The sequence below is a fragment of the Bombus fervidus genome, chromosome 7 (genome assembly GCF_041682495.2).
Source record: "Bombus fervidus isolate BK054 chromosome 7, iyBomFerv1, whole genome shotgun sequence".
Lineage (NCBI taxonomy): Eukaryota > Metazoa > Arthropoda > Insecta > Hymenoptera > Apidae > Bombus > Bombus fervidus.
Window position 1 is genome coordinate 9,994,644 of NC_091523.1, and position 23,109 is coordinate 10,017,752.

The following is a 23,109-nucleotide window of genomic DNA, read 5'->3' on the forward strand; positions in this document are numbered from 1 at the left end:
CTAGCGAATATATTTCAGAGGTATCAGAATCAGTTATCCGTGTGTATTGGAACCTTCCAAGTCGATAGGTATAAAATTATTACGTAAGTTATGTAGTATTGAAATAATTAACTTCATTTTTCACACATAATAAGTGATTATTAGTATTTAATAAGTAATTAAAGTAAGTAAAGTTTATTTCTAAAAATTATGTTTATGAAACTTGTAATATTTTTAATGTTACTTATTTTGTTTCTTGGTTATATTCGTTTATTATACTCATTTATGTTTTGAAACATTAAAATAATTGTTTTTTGAATGCAGTCAAAATGGGAGGGAAGAGGTTTGGAGAACTTGAAAAAGTAACTGGCGTTACATTTTTCCGTCTTAGTCCATATGAACAAAGTCCTTTTGCTGGAATACGTGAGGCTTCTGGACGATTTTTAAAACGCTGTAGAGCGGAATTTTTCTTTATTTCACCTCGTAAGTGTTTTTTATTAATTAATAATAAAATAATAATTTCAATTTGTTCTTCTCTAAATAATAAAACAGTAGAAGCGTATTAGTATAGTTGTATAACTTAACACATTTTTATATTACAGCTAGCATTATATACCTATCTATTAAAATATTATACATTACATTTCAGCCTTTATTGTTTCTTACCTGCTAATGGAATGGGCAAATACTGAATATAATAAATTACAACGTAAAAATCCAAAAGATTATGAAAACGATACATAATCTTTCAACATTGACAGGTAGATATAGCTATAATTGATAGCTTAATGTAAAATGTAACATTCATGTTAAATGAAATTTGATTAAAATGTTAACATTAAAATAAAACTCATTAAATATTTGAAAAGAAAGGTATATTTTAATTTATATAGTTGAAATTTTTTTCGACAATGGTATATTCTATAGAATTGCATCTAATTGTGTGTATTCTCTACTAAATTTTATTTGTATTTAATGTAATAAATGATTGGTATAAATAAAATAATTTTATTGTTATAAAGTTTACTGTCTGAAATTTTAATATTTAGTACATATTGATATTGTATTTATTAATAGTTTTCTTTTAATTTATATGTTTTGTTTTATACCTGATATTAGTCTGTATGATGTGATGTGATGTACTTTAGAGAGAAATTTTCATATTCTTTTGTCATAATATTACTTGTCCAAATTTCTTTAGAATTTCTATAGTATCACCTAAAATGTAAAAGATACCAGTATGTCCTTTATTAAATAATTTGTTTTTAAAGCATACAATTTTACTTCAATATATTGTAATATAAATCTATATACTTCAAGAGATAATAATGCATAAGTATTATAAAGAATTTGTTACTTGTTATTAAAGTTATTATATTTTTACTAAATCGTATATTTTTCATCTCTTTTTAGTTTCTTTTTTTATCATTTTGGCAGCCCTGCTTATAACTTTCATTTTTATTTTATTCCGCTATACAATTTAGGGAACCGTAACATCGACGGACATTAATTACTCGTTACTACCAGCCAATTACGTCTCAATTACAATATCCTGCTTCATCGTGTTGAAAATATCTGATTCCGTTAGATCTAACCGCCATATTGTATAGCTACGATTCGGCCAATGAGAGAGCACGCATTAGGAATGCACCTGGGCAAAACAGGTAAGAAGCAAACAGGCAAAGAGCAATCAGGTAGTCGTTCAGGTATTTCCAGTCGAGCATGATCGGCACGTAGCTCTCTGCCAAAAGCTTCTCCTCCTTCTCTTTTCTCTTTCCTTTTTTCTCTTTTAGTGTGTGCATATTGTGAACATTTTGTAAATAGGTAAGTAAGAGACCGGTGTGAAACAGTTTTTTGTACGCATTTACGTCGCGCGAGCTGTGATTTTTTTTTACCGAGTTGTTCCGTACGGATCCCAAATTGCGGAACAGAGGAATTCAGCAGACTTGGTGAAACGCTGCTGTCAAGGTATTTATGGAAATGATTTCTTGAGTGGAGTCATTGTACCGAGTACACCGACGTGGATTTCTCCCCGCGAAGAATCGTCTGTCGTGGTCACACCTGTTGCTCTACGTCTCCGATGATAATCAGCACTCGACTATATATATCTATATATACATACTTCGTGCCTGGTCACGGTAACGGACTTCAATAAGAAAAATCCTACTATCGCGACAACATGCAATCGAATTCCATTAATTGACACATGTTTGTATTTTAACCGGATGTACTTTATTATCTTTCCTCCTTTATGAGAAAGATGTGCGGTCGATGTACTCGGTAATACGCATTTACGGGGAAAGATTGAATGCAATTTTATTTCCATCGAATACTTACTTGATCGAAAATCGAAACGTAACACAATCGTACGGTAAACAATGCAAAGCCACGAGACGACGAGTTCATCTTGCGTCTCGATTATCGTGCTCCGAAAAAATTTTTATGCAAATGACACTTTGAAGTCATCATGAAAATATAGCGTACGATTTTCTCACGATGTTAGCTATGCAAACATTATAGACTAGTAAGATTTTGATTTCCCGTGCATAATCTTTATATATATAAGTATGCATCGTATGTAATCGTAAATAGTAGTGAACATTTTTGTCGCGTTATCAGCATTGCGTTAACGATGAATCGCAATGATTCATTGTTTTGGAATTTTATTTCTTTCTGATTCATTTCACTAACATTTTTTATATATTTTTGATAAAATAATATATCCTGTGTTTTTGTTAAAAAGTGCAAATAATGGGATCAATGATTATAAAAATGAGAAAGATTAGCAAACATGTTTTCACCGTTTTATAAGGAGGTTCCCCGCTCATGACATTTTCGATAGACGTTCTCTCGACTCAAACAAATGCACCGTTTGTCGTTAATCGATAATGTTTTAGAATTTTGAATACTATTGTTCTCAATAAGATTGTGTTCACGTTAAATCGCGTGTCTTGCAAAAACTCCTAAAATTTCTTATTGGCTAGATAATTGATGTACAAACGCAATTACACGGGTTATTTCGTAAGTTTTTACGGTACTTATTTTTTATCCGCTAATAACATGAATACGTAATTTACATTCTCTTCTCCTTTATAAGGTATAATAAAGATGAAACATAATTGGTGTAACTATAAATAATTAAATATATAAAGAAATATGCGAAAAAGAGCATAAAATTCCAATGAAACGTCCAGATTATTCTAATTCCTTAACGACACGCTCAAAGCATCGAAGATGTCTATGGTACACTGTGACTGCACGGCAATCACCTGTAATTCACGCCTACGAAATACCTACGTATACTGATTATGACCGTCGTGACATAAATTGCAAATATTTATCGTACTCCGCGTGCATCGATATTGCATCGAACGACCTTCGATACCCTGAGAAAAAATGGGATGCATTCATATAGTTTTTGCCACTCACGCGTTTACGACACATATCAAATACAAATAATACTAGTTATACATGAATGTCTCGAAGTCAGTACTTTTCGTAGCCACTGTATGAGATAACTTTGTAATATTTAGTATGTAAAACTATCGTTGATCTATATTCATAACAATATGAATTTGTATAAATATGAGCAATTTGATAATCAATGACATCTCCGTAAAACAAATTTAATTTCTACTTTTTGCGTGTGACTTGTATATGATCGTTTACGAATAATTTCATTTTTCAGTTACAAAATACACATGAACAAACATAAAGTAGCGACTTTTGCGTGACGTTGCCCGACGAATTCAAGGAACGCCGAAACATCGAGCATGTTTTGAAAATAATGTTATTAGCCATTGTAATATCGATAAGAATTAATTACGTTCGATTTAGAAAGCCGCAGTAAAATGTTCGAAAATTATCCTAAAATCTCGATAACGCGTATGTATCATTGACGAATCGGCACCATTGTGACAAAGCAATAGTTCACGGAAGTACATAATCTGTTCACGACAGAATCGACGAAAATACTTCTTTATCGATCAGGTATCACTGAATTAATCAGGATGTTTCGATTAATCGAGATTAATCCCGACCATGGATGCAAGTGAGTGAAAAGTTCATTCGCTCGGTCCATTCACTGCGAAACTTGTTCGCAACCGGCGGATCAGTAGGTATGCGAGGCGCATTGGCAACTTTCTTTCCACTTTTTCAGTGCTCATACCGCCGTATGTCCGCGATATGTTTACTTTCAACAGGCATTTACGTGTCGTACCTCCACAAATTGTTATTTTCTTGAAAGTTTTGGCCCTCGACTGGTACCAAGCCTTGCACAATTGAGTTAATATTATTAATGAGATATCACAAATCACAAGTTACATGTTATTAGTAAATTAGTGGATATTTTTGCAAATGTATTTTTTTATTGTATCTCAGAATTGTTTTATCCACTTTGGATATTTGTATGTACGTATCTTTGTCTATTATGTGCATTCTATTTTCCCATAAGTGCATAAAGATCAGTATAAATGCAAAGTTGCGAAAAAGGAGTTTAACTTGCAACTTGTAATTGTCAATTCATTAATATTATTAGCTGATAAATTATTGTGCAATAGAATTCAGAGTATCGACTTTTATCTACGTATTGCATTTTAGGTAATTAATATGGTCCATCGTTTATAGTTTCTAGTTGGTTTCTTCGGTAATCTATCGTTGAATCTATGGTTGAAATAGAAGTGGTAATTGACTCTATTAAAAGTATTGCTATTAAAGAGTACGGTTTTATTAAGTCTGTCTAATTTGATCTGGTTTTATAGGTTGTGTAGCAGGTATCTTACCTTAGTATGAGACTTGACTGTTGAGACCTTAAGAGTTAATGCACAATAGTAATAGTTGTATTGAATGTGTTTTTGAAAATCTTTGTTAGAGCTTTTAAGATACTGAATACTTCACTATCTAATAAAGTGTTTTGTGCCTTTTCTTAATATGTATTCCGGGTGGTACTCGTATTAGCCTAGTATGAAGTTCTATTTTATAGTATCTATTTTAGATTCTATCTATTTTATATTATTTCTCCTTCGTTCAAAAACTTTAATTGATTCTTTATTTGGTTTCACCATACTCAACAGTTTTAAAACTGACTTCATCTCTGGTATCGTGTATGTAAAATAAACAAGTGTTACGCAAGTAAAATATACTAATACTACGTATGTAAAATAAACAAACATGTCTGGTATTCGTATCTTACTTACATTAGAAGAATACAAATACTTGAAATTTCTTAGAAATATATTTTCGACAATTAATCAAATGAAATGGTCAATTGATATTATATATTTAAAATTATTTTCTGATAAATCGATAAGAAAATAATAAAAAGAACTGAAGGATAATAAAATACTAAATTATTATAACAAAGAATGTAAAGGAAATGTATTGAAAAAATTCTCTTGAGATACTACTTTTCCACTGTTTATTACCAATTCGATATACCTCATTATCTCGGAGGATCTAGAGTGATTTTAGTCCCTCGAGAAGGGTGAACAACCTTCGCCACGAGATATTCCACGCACTGGCGAATGAAGGGAATGCGAGCAGTTTGTTGCTCGTGCTATGATAAATCGAGAAGACGTGGATTTTACGATGTTGCTTGTAAACCACCTTGCACCAAGAAACGTTACGTTAACGACGGCATAAATTCCTCCCCTTTCTCGCGCACTCGAACCCCAATCTAACGAGCATGTTGCGTTACGTTGTCACGAAAAGAAGAGGAAGGAAAGCCTCCAGGCGGGAAGCACAAAATTTTTGATCCAGACGAAACAAATCTTTTAAAAATTTCAGATTCCTCCTCCACTTTTTAAATCAATCACGCGATACCATTATTATACGGCCCTGGTAAATTAACGTTCAGCGATGAACATTGCGTAATTTTTATAGAACCAAGCTCTTTTTATTTTTATTCCAATTTTTTTGTATCCTAATTGGCGAGGATGGCGATAGCCAGTTAACGAAATAAAATCTTGATCAGTTAACGAGGTGCTAGCTTGTGCGAGAAGAAAACGAGAATGTCAGATTTCCCGTTCCTCTCCCGTGTCATTTAGACTTCGCACTGCGAATCAGGTTCCATCCTGCATGCCCACTTCCAAGTCAGGCGGATAATATTCTTGAGTAATTTGCCTGCATTACACGTATGTAACTGTGTTGCTTGTATACTTTGTAGGAAGCATGGAAATTTACAAAGGTGATTCTTAGTCTTACAATGAAAATCTGGAAAGATGAAATAAATACATATGATCTGTGTAACTTGGCACTTAAATCATTTTATCATTCATTAGGATATCTAGTATCCTTGAAAACTATTTTATAGATTAGATACTCGACAAATCACGGTATGGTATTAAAATAGGCAATCGTTCTCTTATCTTTCGTAAATATTCGGGTCATTTTGAAATATAGACGCTAGAATTCTTATTTTCGAACAATGGATTATTAGTGTTTTAAAAGAAATAAAAATTCCACCACTTTTGGAATTAACAATTTCCAACATTGTTCCCCGATTTTCTTTCTGATATTTTCTTTAGGTAGTCATCAAATAAAAGTTCCAAACACGGCGTTCAGCTGGAATACAACCGCCTCGCGGTAGAATTCCATCTTGGACGACGGAGAAGAAGGCATCAGAAGGTTGAATGCCGTTTCCGTCAAGTACGGTCAAGGACGTGGTTACTTCAGCGCATTCCCCGGATGAATTTTTCTCTCAGGGCGTGTCCGCATCCATAAGCAATTATACTTGTATACTTGTCGCGGGATCGTAGACATCCAAACCTTATAATACGCTCCTTTTATCTTTTCTTATGTTCCTGTTCATACATATTTCGATCGTGTTGACACATAATCGAATTCCAAAAGAATATGTACTTCGATCGGTGTTCTTTTTGCGTATTCAAGCGGCCACGACCGATACTCCCGGGAATTTACATAATTTAATCCTTAGCAGGGGATGGCGACATCTCGTGATAAGGGTTTCCATTTCCATCAATTCTCATTGGATGCGATTGGCTACGATTCTCATTGGAACCAACGCCGTAGGAATCTCACCGTCTTTATCTTCGATCGTGACAAACGATCGTTAACGGAGTGTAAATCGTAGATGGAATACTTCACTTTCTACTTTTCGATCCGTGAATACTTGACTCCTACATCGATTATTAGCACTTTATAGACCGACCATTTTTATAGCAAAGGAACAATGACTTGTTACTGTGTGGTACTTTTAAAAAATGAAAGTTATTATCCATCGTCGTTTCTTAAATTCTTCCGTGTTAATAAGATGATGTAGCAAGAGTTTGGCGCCGCAGGCGATACGATGTTTTGGCGCCCTCTATGCCCTTAATAGTGGACAGCTAGCTTTAACGCTCGAGGGCTCATGGTCTAGGAGTCTAACCTGTCTAGTACACTGAAATCAAGAATTGGCGTTGGATATATTTTCTGGAACATTGCATCTATGCACTTTATGCGTTTTTAAAGCTTTCAATATTTACACATCACTACATGATTATTAGATTGTATTATTTATGCATTTCATATGATGAATATACTTAATATGCAAAGATATATAAAATATCCAAAATGAAGCACTTATTACAGTCTTTGATAGGTGAAACTCTATATCAGTAAATGAAATTTCTATTTAGAACTCATTTCTTTAGCTATATTCATAAAAGTATGAAATAACATACATACATATAGTATTTTAGTGACTATGTATTTTATGTAGGGCGCTAATCCACGTTTCCTATAGATAATGCTTTTATTCCACTTTTTACCACATAGTTCCTCAGATTATTTTATATCGATTGTATGTTCCTGTATTCTATTTATCTTCGTTTTAGTTGCATGATGAATTCTCAAGAGCTTTGTAAAGAGCGTTAGAATGTTCCTCACGGTTAGATATAGAGTAGCGAATTTGAGTGGGAACCGATAAAAATCTAGAATTCAGAGCGTCACTAATGAGCTTAGCTCATAATCTCGAAATGCATCAATATTCGGTGACGAATGAAAGTATTATCACAGATTAGCGTTTCTTTTAAAATTCTATGTAAATATGTAAAAAATACGATTCTCCATTTAATTTTTTATAAAGTATAATTTTTAAGAGTTGAAACCAGTTATGATATCGATTTCGATTTTTAAAACGGTTGTGAACAATTTTTATTCCAGATACTGTTATAACGAGATTTCTGTTTTGGTTACAATTCCTATGTCGCTTCCAGATTATTATTCTTTTGATTATATATCGATTACAAAACAATTTTAGAATTGAAATATTGCTCCATTGCGAACAATCCATTATATGACTTTTATTACTTATTTTTATTATATAGTTGCTTAAACTTCAGACTAGGAAATTATATTACACTAAGAATTCTCTGTTTTACAGATTTATACAGTATTTTATAGACAAATCTGCTCTGTGGCAATACTTTTGTTCATCACTGTGTACACGACTTCGATTCTGAGGCATATAAACGAAGCTCACACTCACCTTCCTTCCTTTTCCCTTCCCTTTTCAACGTAGCTGTTATTAAGTCGCTGTTACGACACCTCTACACCGCTGTTACGACTTCGACCAGGGAACGAATTGCTCCATCGTTCCCGTGCTCTGGGGCTCTAAACCTAACCTATAATCAACACGAATCATCGATATATCGGATCACCTTGCGCCTTACCAAGCTTATTATTCATATATGTATACTCATCATGATGGTAACAATCGCGCGCGAGAAGATTGTTTTGCGTTTTTAATGAAGATAGTTAGGAACTTAGTTAGACACTCTATTTACCAGATCCGTCAGTTCGTTCATGCGCGAAAAAAGATATATGATTCTGGCGCGGGAAAAGGGAGAAACGAAGATGGAGTATAAAGAAGGGACGTACAAAAGAGAGGGTTATAACGAGGCTCTCGATCTTGAGGAAACCAAACGAACGTTCCCACCGTCGATGATACAATCGATTTTTATCGAGTCACGTATCTCGTCTGGCGTTACGCAACGCCATTAACCGATCGCGATATAGTTCTACGACCCAAATCCATCGACACGTAAAATGATATACGTTTGAAGCGAAATTGGGCCGCGAAACAAAACGCCCTCGTTCTCAAACTGGCCACGTTTCGTACTCGTTTTCCGGCTTCCTGATTAAATCGCGAGAATTTCGCATATATTAAAATGTTATATATCCGTTTAGGCCTTAATGATATGGAGGAACGTTTAAATTACGTTAAGTAAGAAACCAGTAGGCGGTTTGAATTAGAGAGAATTACGATACGGAACGGAATGAAACAAAATGAGGAGGAAAAGTTGGTTTCTTTTTCTTTTTGCTTTTTTTGTTTTTTAAATATGTTATTAAAGACTAGATTCTTGATTTCTAGGGATTAGAAACAGCATCGTTACAGTTGATAGGAACGTGTAACAATGCCTTCTCCGTTATGTGGATTCCCAGCATGCCTAATCCCAGCAGTAGGCACGCATAGTGAAAGCATTCACCGAACGGACGAACGTTTATCCACCGGTAGGAACCAGCGTCGTTTCCACGTTTCAGATTTCGAATATTAATTACGTTCTCGCCGCTTTTACCTTAGTTTCATTGCGTCTGGAGAGAGAAAAACCGGAAAGACCGGGATCGTACCGCGCTTGTTCTTAAATACGTTCGATACATATACAACACGACCAATCGCCACTTGTCGATCCAAGTATCCCTCCTTCACTGGTTTTAACATTTGAAAATGACTGTTAGTTACGACCCAGCGTGGAAATCTGGTTAAATGTGTAAATTAAAAGTAGCTTGGCCACTGCTGTTTCTGGAAATCTGTTCAAAGAGAAACTGCACATTTCATTTTTCAATTGGACTTGTTTTCAGATACAGTTAATGTATTTATTTTTGAGTTCTCTTTTGCAAGGGAATATTTATCCATCTTGTAAATATTTTCATTTGAAGATATTAATTTTCAGTGCCTTTATAAATCCATTTTTACTAAATGAAATTGTTTTATTTTGAAATTGAAATATATTATTTAGTTATCTGTTATATGGTAGCTTTAAACAGATGTTATTTCTGTTTACATAACTTTAAACGAATTACATAATGGATGCTATTTGGTGATTAATTTTATACGAATATCGTTTAGAAAGACACTGAATTAATTCACGCACCTAATATGTTCATTGTAGTAACTTCCTATCGTAGGCTTATCTATCTTTAGTACATCATTTCGGTATCTAATTTAAAGATATAGAAAAACAAATAAATATAGGTAACAGTGAAAAACAACGATAAATCACGATCACGTATTAGTCTAGGAATCTAGGCATCAGTAGAATTCAGTGTTCTTACTGATTACCTCGAATAAATCATCCGGTCCAAAACAAGCGCTTTCTACGTATACGAGAAGACATGTGAGGAATTGTACGCAACTCAAGGATCCTTAGGGCCTCTATTCAGATACTATTCACGTCCTTTAGCGATTAAATCTTCTCATTATTTTTCATTTCACCTTTATCAGACATTGTCCTATTTTAAACCGACTGTTCGATGGGCCAAGAAAATATTGTATTATTCGACGTTGTTATGCGAATCCCTTTGAACGACTTTTTGTTAAAAAGTAGACGCGTCTCGTTGCAAATTTACGACCTTTATGAACGAAATAGCTCGCCAAGCCCGCATCGACAGCTTTTGTCCAGCACCTGGCTGAAACCGTCTGTTTGCGCCCGTATGGATGTGAGACGTTTACACTCGTTTAACAAAGCGTCGTCGAATCAAATAGGTTTCTCTCGGAGTAAATTCAGAATTTCACATTCCTCGCGCATAACTATGCAAAAACCAAGCCGTTTTCATAGTTTCTCTCTTTGCCCTGGTGCCACTTAGAGAATATATCATTTCATATATTTCATAGAGGAGGACAATTTTTCTTGATATTTCATCCATTTGAAAAATATTAACGAGAAACGAAGGTTGTACGATAGAAACGCGTTTGAAAAATCGACGGAGGATAATATTGCACCTATTACAGAACGGTAATGGAATGTTAGGAACGCCTGTCGAGGAATACAAATAGAGCTAGAAACTTGAATGACTACAAAACCCATTCATACCGGGCAACGATACATTCTACAAAACTGAAATAGGGAAAAGTAAAGTGAAAATTGCACGCGATTCAGAATGACTTTTTAATGAACGAAAAGCATAGCAGATATTGTAACTCGCAATATTCCTACAGTGTCATATACGAGGAGAAAAGTAAAAGAAGAAATTAAAAGGATTTGATTTTGTTTCTTGAATAAACTGAAAATTCCAAGTGATTCAGGATGGCTTTTTAATAAACAGAAAGCAAAAACACTTGCGATATCCAAATCGTATAAGATAAAAATAATAAAAGAGGGGATTAAAAGAAATCAAAGTTTCTTGAGTAAACTAAAGCATCTTTTCCTATTTATTTACCAAGTCTTGGCAGTAATGTTTTTTCGAATTCTGGAATTCCTTTTCGGGTACACAGCGGTATTTTCGTCCTTCTGTACATCTTAGCGCCACACAACTCGCAAGGAGGCTCGTTTCTGCAAATGTGTTTGTCGATGAATAATATTTATTGGCCCATTGTGTCCGCGGGATCTCACCTCCGGACGCTGAGGTTCGATAAGTGGAAGGCACGCGAAAGGAATTCTCGACATGTCTGGCGAGCGAATTAGGCTCATTGGAATTTCACTTTGGTTACAAGCAGGCTTTCGTGCCGCCAAGTATGGTCCCCATGACCCGGTAGCCGGATACGATACGCGACGTGCGAGTATCGCCCGTCTCTATCATTAAGTTATTAAACCTGTACGCCTAACAAACCTCTGTGACATCGTTATTATCATTATATTACGCGGTGAATTTTCTAACAAAAAAATCATTTCGAATAAAATAAAACAACAATTTTTCAATAGGAAATAACACTTTGTTAAATTTATAAAATATTGGTGGATTCAACTTGGATATTTGTTGTTTGTTGCAGATAAAGGATAAACGATTGTCTGGTCACAATGCCGTACTACAACAGTGGACACAGTCCTTCCACCTATAATAAAGGTAATAGTGACATAACGTTAGATTGCTTCTTATTGCCATCGTTAAACTTAACGAGGATCAAATTATTATAACAAGTAGATTGCGGATTTTCATGCACTTATTTATTTATTTCTAAGGAAATATAGTACTTGTTATAATATTTAATAGGTAGAGTTCCATGTTTTCCATTTCATTTCCAAAAGTATGAATTTGCATAGATAATCTACGCTATTACTCATCAGTGTATCGTTTTACAATGATCGTTGAAGTTCTATATATATGTTTCTTGTTTGTCACAGTTAAATAACAGTAGTTTGTTATTAAATTAGTCGAAGCACTCGAATAATAATTGAAACAGTTATTAAACGAATTAACAATGATACATCAGATGGAGGGTCGAGTGGTCCATCGAGCACATCGGGCGGCCGCGTGAGCAGTTCCGAGCCGACGTACATGATGGAGCATTTGGCCACGTTCACGGTCACGAAGGAAACCGGTATTGTTTATCCAGCGGACGGTATGCGGCGACTTTTGCAGTTGGAGAAGAGTAACGGCATCTGGAGTCAAAAGATGCAGCTCCGTCTGGAACGGAACTGGGTGCTGATCATGGACAACGAGACGGGGGTAAAGATTCCTCTTCAGACACACAGAGAAATTCTCCACTGATTTTTCCAGTGAAAAGAGAAAAGAACCGTATAGTAACTAGCTTGTGTAGTTACCGTAGGCGAACGATCAAATACGAAGTGGAACATTTGTGAAATTACTTTACGTTACGAGTCTCGAGGCAATTTCACTTAATGCATCGTTGATAAATTCGTATGCAGGCCGTCATGGAGCGATTCCCAGCCTCGTTGATACAGGAACCGACCGCGTTCACATCGAGGGACCCTATGGAGATGTATAACAACATTCTCGTCTTCACAGTGGCGGATGACAGTGGTTCCGGTCAACGAGCAGAAATGCATATATTCCAGTGTCAAAGCGTCTCGGCCCAAGATCTCGTCGAGGATCTAAAGATGCTACAAATGGGTAAACTAGTACCCGGTGGTTCGCCAAGGGGACCAAGAGGTCGTATACCACCGCCTCCTACTTTACCACCGCCAGAACCACCCTTAAACGGGGTTAACGTCCGAGAACAAGTATCTGCCTTTAACGCTAACAATGGTAGGGTTCTTTTATCTCTTCTCTGTCTTTTTTCCTTCCTTCTGCTTGTTTCTTATTTTTGTCTACTTACTTTCTTGAATATTTCATGAAGCGTATAGACGCATATAAAAATGGAGTAATTTAATTCTGCATTACAGCCGACGGTCAAAACGATATATCTCGCGAGGAGAACAACGACGAGGTATCCTCGACGTCCTCTGAGAAATACGAACGCGACGTAACCATTCTGAACCATTGTTTCGACGACATTGAGAAATTTATCGCGCGTCTGCAACACGCAGCGGCTGCTTCCAAAGAGTTGGAACGTCGGAGGCGCAATCGGAAGTCGAAGAAGAGAAATCTGGGTGATGGGATGCTAACAATGAGGGCGAAACCACCTCCGGAGATGGAATTTATCGATATATTCCAAAAGTTTAAGCTGTCGTTCAACTTGCTAGCCAAACTGAAGGCTCACATTCACGACCCTAACGCTCCGGAATTGGTACACTTTCTCTTTACGCCGCTGGCTTTGATCGTGGACGCGTCTCACGATACTAATTACGATCCGAACTTGCCGAGTAAAGTGGTATCGCCGTTATTGACTAGGGAAGCGGTTAACTTATTGATCAATTGTGTCACCAGTAAAGAAACAGAGCTTTGGCATTCACTGGGCGACACGTGGTTAATACCACGCGATCAATGGAAAGGTCACGTTCCCCCGTATCATCCTATATTTATGGATGGTTGGTCCCCGGAGTATCCAATACCAGAGGACAGAGACCACGATCATCTGGCTTCCCTGTTAAACGCTGACAAACAGAAAAGGGACGAGCTCCCTGAACAACAAAACGATCCGTACTATAACCACCGAGAAGTGGACGAGTCTCATTATAGCAGCGATTACTTAGAGTACGAGAGTAGAGAAGAGCGCGCGGGTAACGAGTACTTTGATAGAAATTATGGGACTGCCTCGGAGTTGTACGGTAGAGAAGAAAGAGTAGTCGATCAAACGAGAGCGCACAGCGATATATCTGTGGACTCGATCGAAAGAACACCGAGAGCCGCCGGTATGGAAAGGGCTCAGGAAGCCTGGTTAGACGATCTGGTAGCCAGACACGCGAAGATCGTACAGGTTACTTATCCGAGGACGGCGAACAATGATAAGGAGTTGACCGTTGTCAGAGGTGAATACCTAGAGATCCTCGACGATAGCAGGAAATGGTGGAAGGCGAGGAATTCGAGAGGGCAGGTCGCGCACGTGCCTCACACCATCGTCACGCCTCACAATCCATCCCATTCTAACGATAACGACGTCTTCAACAATCCTTTGTACACGAGCCGATACCCGCGACAGGGGCACGGCTATAATTACGAGGTGAGAGACATTGTGGCTTCTATACCCTTAAAGAAAAGCAATTACACGGGAATGGTTGTGAAAGCTTGATTATAGAAAGAATAATTACCGTTACGAAACTATGTCACTGCTCGTGGTCGTTATAATTATCGTAGAATTGCTTTCTGATAATTATATATAAACTAACAAGTAACATATGTATAGATAATATAATACCTTAATCAAGATTCAATAAATAATAGATTTGCACGATTATCTTAGTTAAGATATTGTTTTACGATAAAAGTTACTTTTAAATTTCAGGATTCTGAAATCGAAAGGACCAGCACTAGTCCAGGACCAGAAGCCACCCATCGAACACACGCGATCCCACCGCCTGCACCCGCAGATTGGGTGAGAAAAGAGAGACTCGGGAAAAAAGGTGAATTCCGGTACTTTTAAGCTATTTAGTGATTCAGAGTCGTGTAATTTTGTCCATTGCTTGAGGGATCGGAGAGAAATCGAATCAATAGGATAACTTTAAGTTGTGGTCGTCGATATCAGGAGACTTACCACGCTAGACCACCCAAGCAGTATGCAGCTAAAGTGCTTGAGACTTTCACGGCTTGGGTTCCTGTAGTCGAAGCTATCGAAGGCTTATTTCTCGATAGTTTCAGCTGCAAGATAAAGCATGCTATGTTGGAAATGATCAATAATTCAACGAATATATTAGCGCCACAGCGTTTATGTTGTGCCTTAAATTGCTGTACAAGTTGTACGTTCTGTTCTTGTAAGCGTTCTATGGTTTCCAATCTTTTTCTTTTTTTGTCAATACCGTGTTTTTTCTACTTGTATATATCATATAAATATATAAAGAGGTATATGTGAGCAATATCTAGGTCGAATTATCAACTATCGTTATCGCAATAGGGACAAGGTAACTGGAGAAATTGTATTTGTTGGTACCGTCATTCAACTTCTTCGATCTCTTATCCAAAGTTTTCTTCTAGAATTTCCTTTATAATTTATATCGAGGCATCAAATGCTACTTCTTTTGTTTTTCCCCTAAAGCCTTAAGATAAGACGATGATTTTATCAGATACAATACAATACAAGTTTGCAATCAAAAATAGAATTGCAGTGAATGTAATAGGATGGAACATATTTTATAATATACGAACAAAATTACTCGATATTTTATAAGCAAGTTACATCTTCCACGTTTATTAAAAACATAATCGACGTCGTTATACAAATCTCGTTGTATAACAAAATCTTAACATCATCTGACATTTTACTACAGTCCGTTAGAAGTGTTCGATTTTATCTTAATACCGTACCTTTTTCTTTTATAGTGACCGTAGGGACGATACCATATTTTTTATATTTATCGACTAACCAAATCTTAGTATATAATATTATATACATACTTAACAGAACAAAGAATAATATGTATAGTTTCATTGTTAGAAAAAGAAAAAAAAAAAAAAACGTTGTAACGTAAAGGCGTCGAGTCAAGTGGACTGGTTAGAAGTTTTCCAAATTGATTCGCGTCAAACTCGTGAAAATTTCCAATGCAATTTTTGTGCGTCTCCGTTGAAGAGATCGTGGTGAAGTCACTGTGTCCGTCCATTATCATTAGATATTCGGCTTCACTATGACAAAAAGCTTGTATGTAGCTAATCGTAAGTTAAAGCTGTTGATAAAATTCCTCTTGGAATAATAGAAAACGTTGCTGTTGGTTCTCACGTCGAGTCGAAGCGACGTCAAGTGTGTACTTACATTCATCAATGTTCTGACTTACTTCTTCCTTTATCAATGGCTTTAATCATCGACACAAATCTTTCTCTCGATGCTTGTACGTGACGTCACATGTGTCTGTATGCATCAGTGTGAATAAGCTTGTACAAATACGCGAAGGGTAACGCCGAGGCAGAGAAGAATCGTTGGATTTTCGCGATTCCCCTCCTACGAATCGTCAGATAAGACTGGAAGATCGAACCGAGCTCTACGTATGATGACGATCAAAATTACCTGTACGATCAGAGAGTGAGAGGAAAGAACGTAGCTTATTTTCTGTTATCTATACTTCTATAACGTGTATGCGGAGAAATTCTGCGGCTACTGATTTATAATATTGCGAGAAACATCTCGGGCTCGGCGCGGACTAACGACACGTTGTTGCGATTTCGCACATCGATGATACTCTTTTATAGTTTTAGACAGGCGAATAACGGAACATCGTTGCGATATTGCGGTGGTGATACCAAGCATTGTAGCAAATTTCACATTGAGAAATTTTGCATATTTGTCTAATGTTTCGTATTTCGAAATTTTTGTATTTACAAAAATGCGAAGAAAAGACAATGTAGAAAATGTTGTGAATATTAAATGGTACGATTATCGTTACTGTGAAATCGCAACAAAGACGCATCGCTTGTTCGCGTCGGGCTTTAAGCTTCCTCGCTTGCGAAAGTCGAGCTACTCTTCCAGATTAATTAAAAAAAAGAAGAATAATATTTGTTTCGTTGATTAACACGTTCGTCGCCACGTCGCACATATCTATGCGACGGGTATACTACCGTGGGGGCCCCGTCACCAAATGATGGTGACGCTCTTCTTGTTCGAGTTAATTAAACATACGATATTATATATAGAATATACAACATAAAAATATTAAAAACATATTATACCATACTTTTTATTAATTTATATTCTGGATAATATATTACATTATCCTATATCGTATAGTATTCGTTAAAACATTCCAAACACATTTGGGGTGATTTTGGGCACTTCGAAAAATAGTTAGACTCCGTTATCACTACTCTCCTCACTTTCAAATATATTTTCACGTTGTTTACCGAACATTTTGACGATGAAAAAATCACCGATGTACGTCTCACAAGTATGCTTCTCGACTAAATGAAAGATCTGAGATATCTGCCATGAGATCCCTCGGAATACTCTAGCTGGATAGCTTATCGCTTTCTCCATTTCAGAAATAAGTAATCTTTTCTTTATAATGAATCTAAGACGATAAACAATGAATCGAAGGTGATAAACGATGAATTCCTGCTTGTCGCTCTATTTACGTTCTGCGTACCGGCGGTCGGATTTGGGCCCCGCAGGAAACAGTCGAATCACGCTGGGCGACGAACGTGTTAATACATTGATATTCCATTGTCTCTAATAATTGCACACGTGACGTTCAGACGCTCGATTGTTCGAAAAATGTATAGCCACGAACTTAGTACGGTAGCTCGACATTGGCTCTTGCAATTTGCTCGTTGAAATTAATCTTCCAGCGTCGCAATGATTAAAGAGAAAGTGAAAGACGCGAAGCAAAGTTTGCGTACAACGACGAACGCTAGAACGTTGCTTTCTCATTGCCCTAAAGTTTCGTATTAACATCGTGGTATAGAGACAATTATGCGTAATTATCGATTTATTCTCGAGCGAAAAGATTATTTATACGCAGAAATCAATGGTAGAGCCGTTCTCGACGATACGATGTTAACTAGTCGACCTAAAAATGTTATACACGAGAAACGATATCACAGGGGGAAACATGTTCAACGATACTTGCAAATTAGATCTTGAAATTCTTCTTCGCACTTTCAATCTCTTTAGGATACTATTCTAATCGTGTAGCAACGATCAACCATCGTGCGAGCAATCTCTACGAACCGTGAACATTCTTCCACGAGGGACACTTTGCAATTAATAATTAAAAATACGATGCACGATCACGTAATCTACAATTTCTATTCACTCTTCGAACGAGTGAAATCTTTTCTTTTCTTTTCTTTTTTTTTTTTTCTTAACTTTTTAATTTGTTTTGTGTCCACGGAATGGGGATTACGATCCGTCCAATATTTTGTTGCACTGTAATTTATGTACATCACTTGATTAATAAATATACTCGGTTACAGATAGTACTTGTTTTTATGCGTATAACACTTAGTTGATAGTAGTATAGTATTTATTTGGTTGAAAAACAAAATATCTTTTTTGTTACTTTTCTCTCATTACGTCTTACGCCGGTATCTTTACTGTGGCCCCGTTGCGTTTGCTTAAAGTGTGCTTCTTAATGTGATCGTCCATTGAAAAAGTGTTTAGTGATATTGTGCTCCAGGAATGTTGGGGTAAGTGGGTTTAGTCGTTTTAACGTCTGTGAAATTAAGTATTTAAATATTATTTTATGTTATCGATTATTAATAGTATTATGCGTGTTAATTAAATTTCAGATGAATCTACCGAAGAGACGAAGTCTATCGGTAGCAATAAAGTGACATTCGCCATTGATTATGAAACTAATGATGATAAAAAGGAATTGTCTATCGATAGATCGGAAATCAGAGATAAGAAACCAAAGTCCAACGAATTGACGCAGGTGGTTGAAATTCACCCGCCACCTCCTTATGCGAACGAAGAAATTGTGCCGGAAACACCAACAACACCATCGACATCGGTAACAGCTTTTGTACCACCACCACCTCCACCGCCTCCTCTGGAGAATGACTTATCCATTTCTTCGACAACTTCGACCATGTCGTCTGTTACATTGAAGAGTAATCATTCAATTAGCGGTAATATATACATTTTTACAACGCACAAAACTGTTTAATACCTGGTGTGTTTGCTTTTCAAGGAAAGAAAACCGAGAAGGAAATGCAACAGGAACTGAGACAAGTATTAATGATATTCCGTGAGAAGAAAGAGCACTATAACAATAGTATGAATCGCGAACCTGCCTTGGACAAATATTCCACCCCTCGAGAAGTACAGTATTGGCTGGCAGCCAAAGGATTTTCAGAAAAGTATGATAGAGTTGAGTTATTAGTTACCATGTATAAAGAATATTTCCTTATGCAAGCCCAGAATACAATTAATAACAAAATTTAATATTTAATATTTAAATTAATATTTTAAAATTAAAAAGTATTAATTTAAATATTAAATATTATTTAATTATTTAAAATTTAATAATATTAAATTAATATTTAAAATTTTAAAAATTGGAAAATGCTTAATTTTTTCAGAACTTGTAAACAGCTAAAAGATATGACTGGTTTGGAGGTATTCGATTTAACTAAACGACAACTGGAACAATATTGCGGTATTGCGGAAGGTAGCAAACTCTATGATCAAATTTTAGCCGCACGAACTGAAAGCGAGGTGAGTAAATGTCAAAGATAAAACTTACAGATTTTAAATACGGGAATTTAACTTTCTTACATTTATAGAAGCATCCTCGGATGTCAGAATTAAAACAAATATTGGAAAAAGCTCGACATAAAGTTGAAGAACAATGAAACATTCACCGCCAAATACTCCATTGATATATACAATAAGAATTGTACATATCTTCCGAATGTATGTATTTAAAATCACACAGATACATCAAGAAATGTAATAATGAATTATGAGCAATATCACATACATCGGTAAATATGTACTTAGGCATTTTTACAAATCAAATATTTAACTGAGATTCTTTATTCCATTTTCTACGATACGTTGATACATATATCTCATTAATGACAACAGGGAATATTTGTCAATATCCGTAAGAAACATCATTCACCAAGTAACAACGTGATATTTCCACAACGAGAGTTATCAATAGGAAATTAGAAACATCAGTTCAATATTGATGTCAAGTCTTTATTTCAAGCGATCACATACATTGTAACAGACATAAATAGGTACTCTAGCTGTATCATTCATTATATCGATAAACTATACACTTCTTTCGAATACTCGACTCGAGGTCACGCAACGTGAACACATTGATAATTATATTTTTATAAAGGTAAATCTGTTATAAAGCCCTCACAATATTTGTCATTTAAATAATAAATTCCCGTACAAACTTTTATATTAGCAAATGGAATACAGTAATGCACCTACCGAATGCGACAATGTAAAACTTTTTACAAAGAAACAGAAATAATTGCTATTGAACGAACGCAACATGCACAATAACGATGGTAAGACTTAATGAACGTTAATAATGTACAGGCTATAAAAAGAAACGGAGACAATGTTTTTCATTAAATCGTATGATACGTTGAACAAAGTGAAATCGTTTCCTGGTTAATCAAGCTCCAAGCAGTCTTATATAATCAAATACGTCCAGCTATATTATTGTTATAATTATTGTTAGAAGACAAAACAATGGATTTAGAGATACGTTTTCGTAATAGAATTATTTCGGTAAAATAATTACAACATATCGCTTATAAGATGACTACCATAAATTATTTCAAAATATAATGAAGCGTGTTGCTTTTCGTGATCCCTAACAACTTATTACAGACTCTACGCGTGTATGTAGAAACTCTTAAAAACGCTCCTGAAATTTCGATACAAAATCTACGTTGAAAAACTCTCAGACATCTTGTTCTTAAATGCGATCTAAATCTCATCCTAAAAATGCGTCACAACGTTATTCGCGTTTTCTGTAAGTGCTACAATGGTACCAAACATTTTGGTCATTTACGAGCAGCTCAGACAAGCCTCTTACACTCGTAAAATTTCGAATTCATCCATCTTACACGATAATAATTACGTAATGAATATTTATTATGCGGCGATTATTACTGTTTAGTATCATTTACCCTTAATGTTATTATGATTGTTAAAATCATTATCGTTAACTTTACTTTCGTAGACGTACGTGTCTTAAGGATTTAATAAAAGTATCATTGGATACATTATTTCATTGACAGAGTTTTCTTCAAAAAAAGAAATGGGTAATCCTTGCAACGTGTTAAAAATCGGAATGTAGGATTTATGTTATTAAAGTATTGAAAAAACATTTTTTCACGCAACATGTGACTCGACTAATTAAATCAAATAGTACTAAGTGACTTTGTAAATATATCTTTTCATGTAAAATTTTGTAACAGCAATCGTAAGCGAACAAGTGTGCGTTCTTGTCAAATACATCACATTAACGTCTTCCTTCCGGCACAATGTTGTTAATTTGTGATCTTTAGCGTCTTTGTCTGCGTGATCTATTTATGAAATTGTGCGTATTTCAGTTAATATAATATTATTACAAGCTTATCGTTGTTGAACGCTGAAATTTTCTTCGTTTTGGTAAATTTTCAAAAGTTTGTACATTTTTGAAGCAGAGAAATGCTACTCTGTATTATCGAAACAGGAAGAATTCCTAATGCCAAATATTTAATTACGTTACTTGTTTCAATATTATCGCAAGTTTCAAGATCACTTTATCGTTTGAACTATTCTAAACTCGCAAATATTCTACAACTATGGTAAAAATATAGTGAAAATTATTCAAAAGATTTCCCATTTTTCATTTCTCAACCATTTGTTCCAACTTGCAGACTTCATCCTTTTATATGATAATTAAATTATATATCAATATCTGACGAACATTCAAATGTAACTTCGCATATATAGTTTATAACACGATTACTTAATCCTTTGCAAAATAACAATCTTTCAAGTTCCTTGAATCGTTAAACTAAGGATTACTTTAATATTTACACTCATTACAATTAACAATATAATTAACCGAAACGTAACGCTAGACTGTGATAGAGAAACAAAACAATTATTGTTTAATCGTGGATTGACTTAAAATTAATGGTACGGTGTTCGACTTTACGGCTAATGATAGCATATAAAATATATAATATTAACATTATGCCCGTAAGATAGTTGCATGCCAGGTAAACCTTGATTAAATGAGAGCGAAACAACATTTTTTTTGTAATATGTACACCGAGCATATAATGATGTTTACTTCATCGTATGATATCAGTGATGAAACTGATGATGATCAATGTATACCGGTGTTATATAAATTATTAGACGATACGGAAACAAAGTTACAATAATAACTGATTTCAACAACAGTCAAATGTACGACTTATGTTCGGTGATCAATAATAGTTCATTAATGATCGACTGTCATTAGTAAGTTTTACTAAATATGTAGGGTATTTTTGATCATGTAAAATGACTTTAAATATTACATTACAGATGCGAATATTGTTTTGGAGTAATATAATTATGCAATAAATAATTTGCATATCAGCTTGACCTTAGAATCAACAGAAATACGTACATGTTTACAAAATTTTAAATGTTTTTATTTGTTTTTCAAAATATCTAGAAAAGTAGGAAGTAATTTCTTACTCATAATTTCACTGTAGAAAAAACATAAATATATGAAGTATACATATGAAAATTAAACCACATTGATACTCGTACGTAATTCCGTTATTCCTTATAGTATATAATAAAACAACATATTATACAAACAAACGAGATGAGTTTGCAGAACTCAAAAAGAGTGTCCAAGAAGAACAGTAAAATAAACCTTTAATCTGCTAGATACTCAACAGATACATATATCTATTGCACGAAGGGTAAAGTCGACGATGCGAAGTAAGTGCGAGTGACGAAAACGCGTGAACGTTCCAAGGTCAAAGAATGAAGCGTACGGTACATAGAGAGCGGGCAATGAAGCGATAGTGAAGCGAAAAATAGTGTGATAGATGAAAATACGAACGTACGCTCTACTGACCGGTGGCATCCAAGTCCTCCTTTGATGGAACAGACCTTAATCGATT

The 23,109-nt window shown here is 35.3% G+C and overlaps 3 protein-coding genes and 1 long non-coding RNA gene across 15 annotated transcripts in view; 2 read left to right on the forward strand and 2 right to left on the reverse strand.

Moving 5' to 3' along the window:
• Nucleotides 1–1,000, forward strand: Uqcr-q (Ubiquinol-cytochrome c reductase ubiquinone-binding protein). Of its 3 annotated transcripts, none has more exons than XM_072006734.1 (3): nt 1–83; nt 304–462; nt 629–1,000. In XM_072006734.1, exons 2-3 carry the CDS (start codon nt 309–311, stop codon nt 721–723), a joined length of 249 nt encoding a protein of 82 aa, XP_071862835.1. In that variant the 5' UTR covers nt 1–83; nt 304–308; the 3' UTR covers nt 724–1,000. The 3 variants fall into 3 exon arrangements, with proteins under 3 accessions (XP_071862835.1, XP_071862834.1, XP_071862836.1); XM_072006733.1 differs by having other exon boundaries at nt 12–163; XM_072006735.1 differs by having other exon boundaries at nt 48–68.
• On the reverse strand, nt 614–9,109 carry LOC139988934 (uncharacterized). Of its 4 annotated transcripts, none has more exons than XR_011800230.1 (4): nt 8,857–9,109; nt 8,465–8,600; nt 7,663–7,907; nt 614–7,375 (listed from the first exon to the last, which is right to left on the reverse strand). It is a non-coding gene; the product is annotated as an uncharacterized lncRNA (long non-coding RNA). The 4 variants fall into 4 exon arrangements; XR_011800231.1 differs by having other exon boundaries at nt 8,763–9,109; XR_011800229.1 differs by having other exon boundaries at nt 614–4,641; nt 4,761–7,375; nt 8,465–9,109.
• Nucleotides 1,645–21,224, forward strand: LOC139988903 (epidermal growth factor receptor kinase substrate 8). 5 transcript variants are annotated; one of them, XM_072006696.1, is made up of 10 exons: nt 1,645–1,803; nt 11,966–12,039; nt 12,407–12,642; nt 12,843–13,182; nt 13,320–14,536; nt 14,819–14,936; nt 18,745–19,086; nt 19,149–19,317; nt 19,540–19,675; nt 19,744–21,224. In XM_072006696.1, exons 2-10 carry the CDS (start codon nt 11,994–11,996, stop codon nt 19,810–19,812), a joined length of 2,673 nt encoding a protein of 890 aa, XP_071862797.1. In that variant the 5' UTR covers nt 1,645–1,803; nt 11,966–11,993; the 3' UTR covers nt 19,813–21,224. The 5 variants fall into 5 exon arrangements, with proteins under 5 accessions (XP_071862797.1, XP_071862801.1, XP_071862798.1 ...); XM_072006700.1 differs by having other exon boundaries at nt 18,745–19,068; XM_072006697.1 differs by having other exon boundaries at nt 1,657–1,947.
• Crmp (Collapsin Response Mediator Protein) overlaps nt 18,373–23,109 on the reverse strand; it is a 22,903-nt gene continuing 18,166 nt past the window's right edge. For 2 of the 3 annotated variants that reach the window (XM_072006708.1, XM_072006707.1), the window contains exon 11: nt 21,243–23,098. In XM_072006708.1, the coding sequence (XP_071862809.1) occupies nt 23,056–23,098 (43 nt within the window). In that variant the 3' untranslated portion in view covers nt 21,243–23,055. Of the gene's footprint in view, nt 18,669–21,242; nt 23,099–23,109 lie in introns of those variants that run through there. The other variant, XM_072006709.1, reaches the window with a different exon arrangement.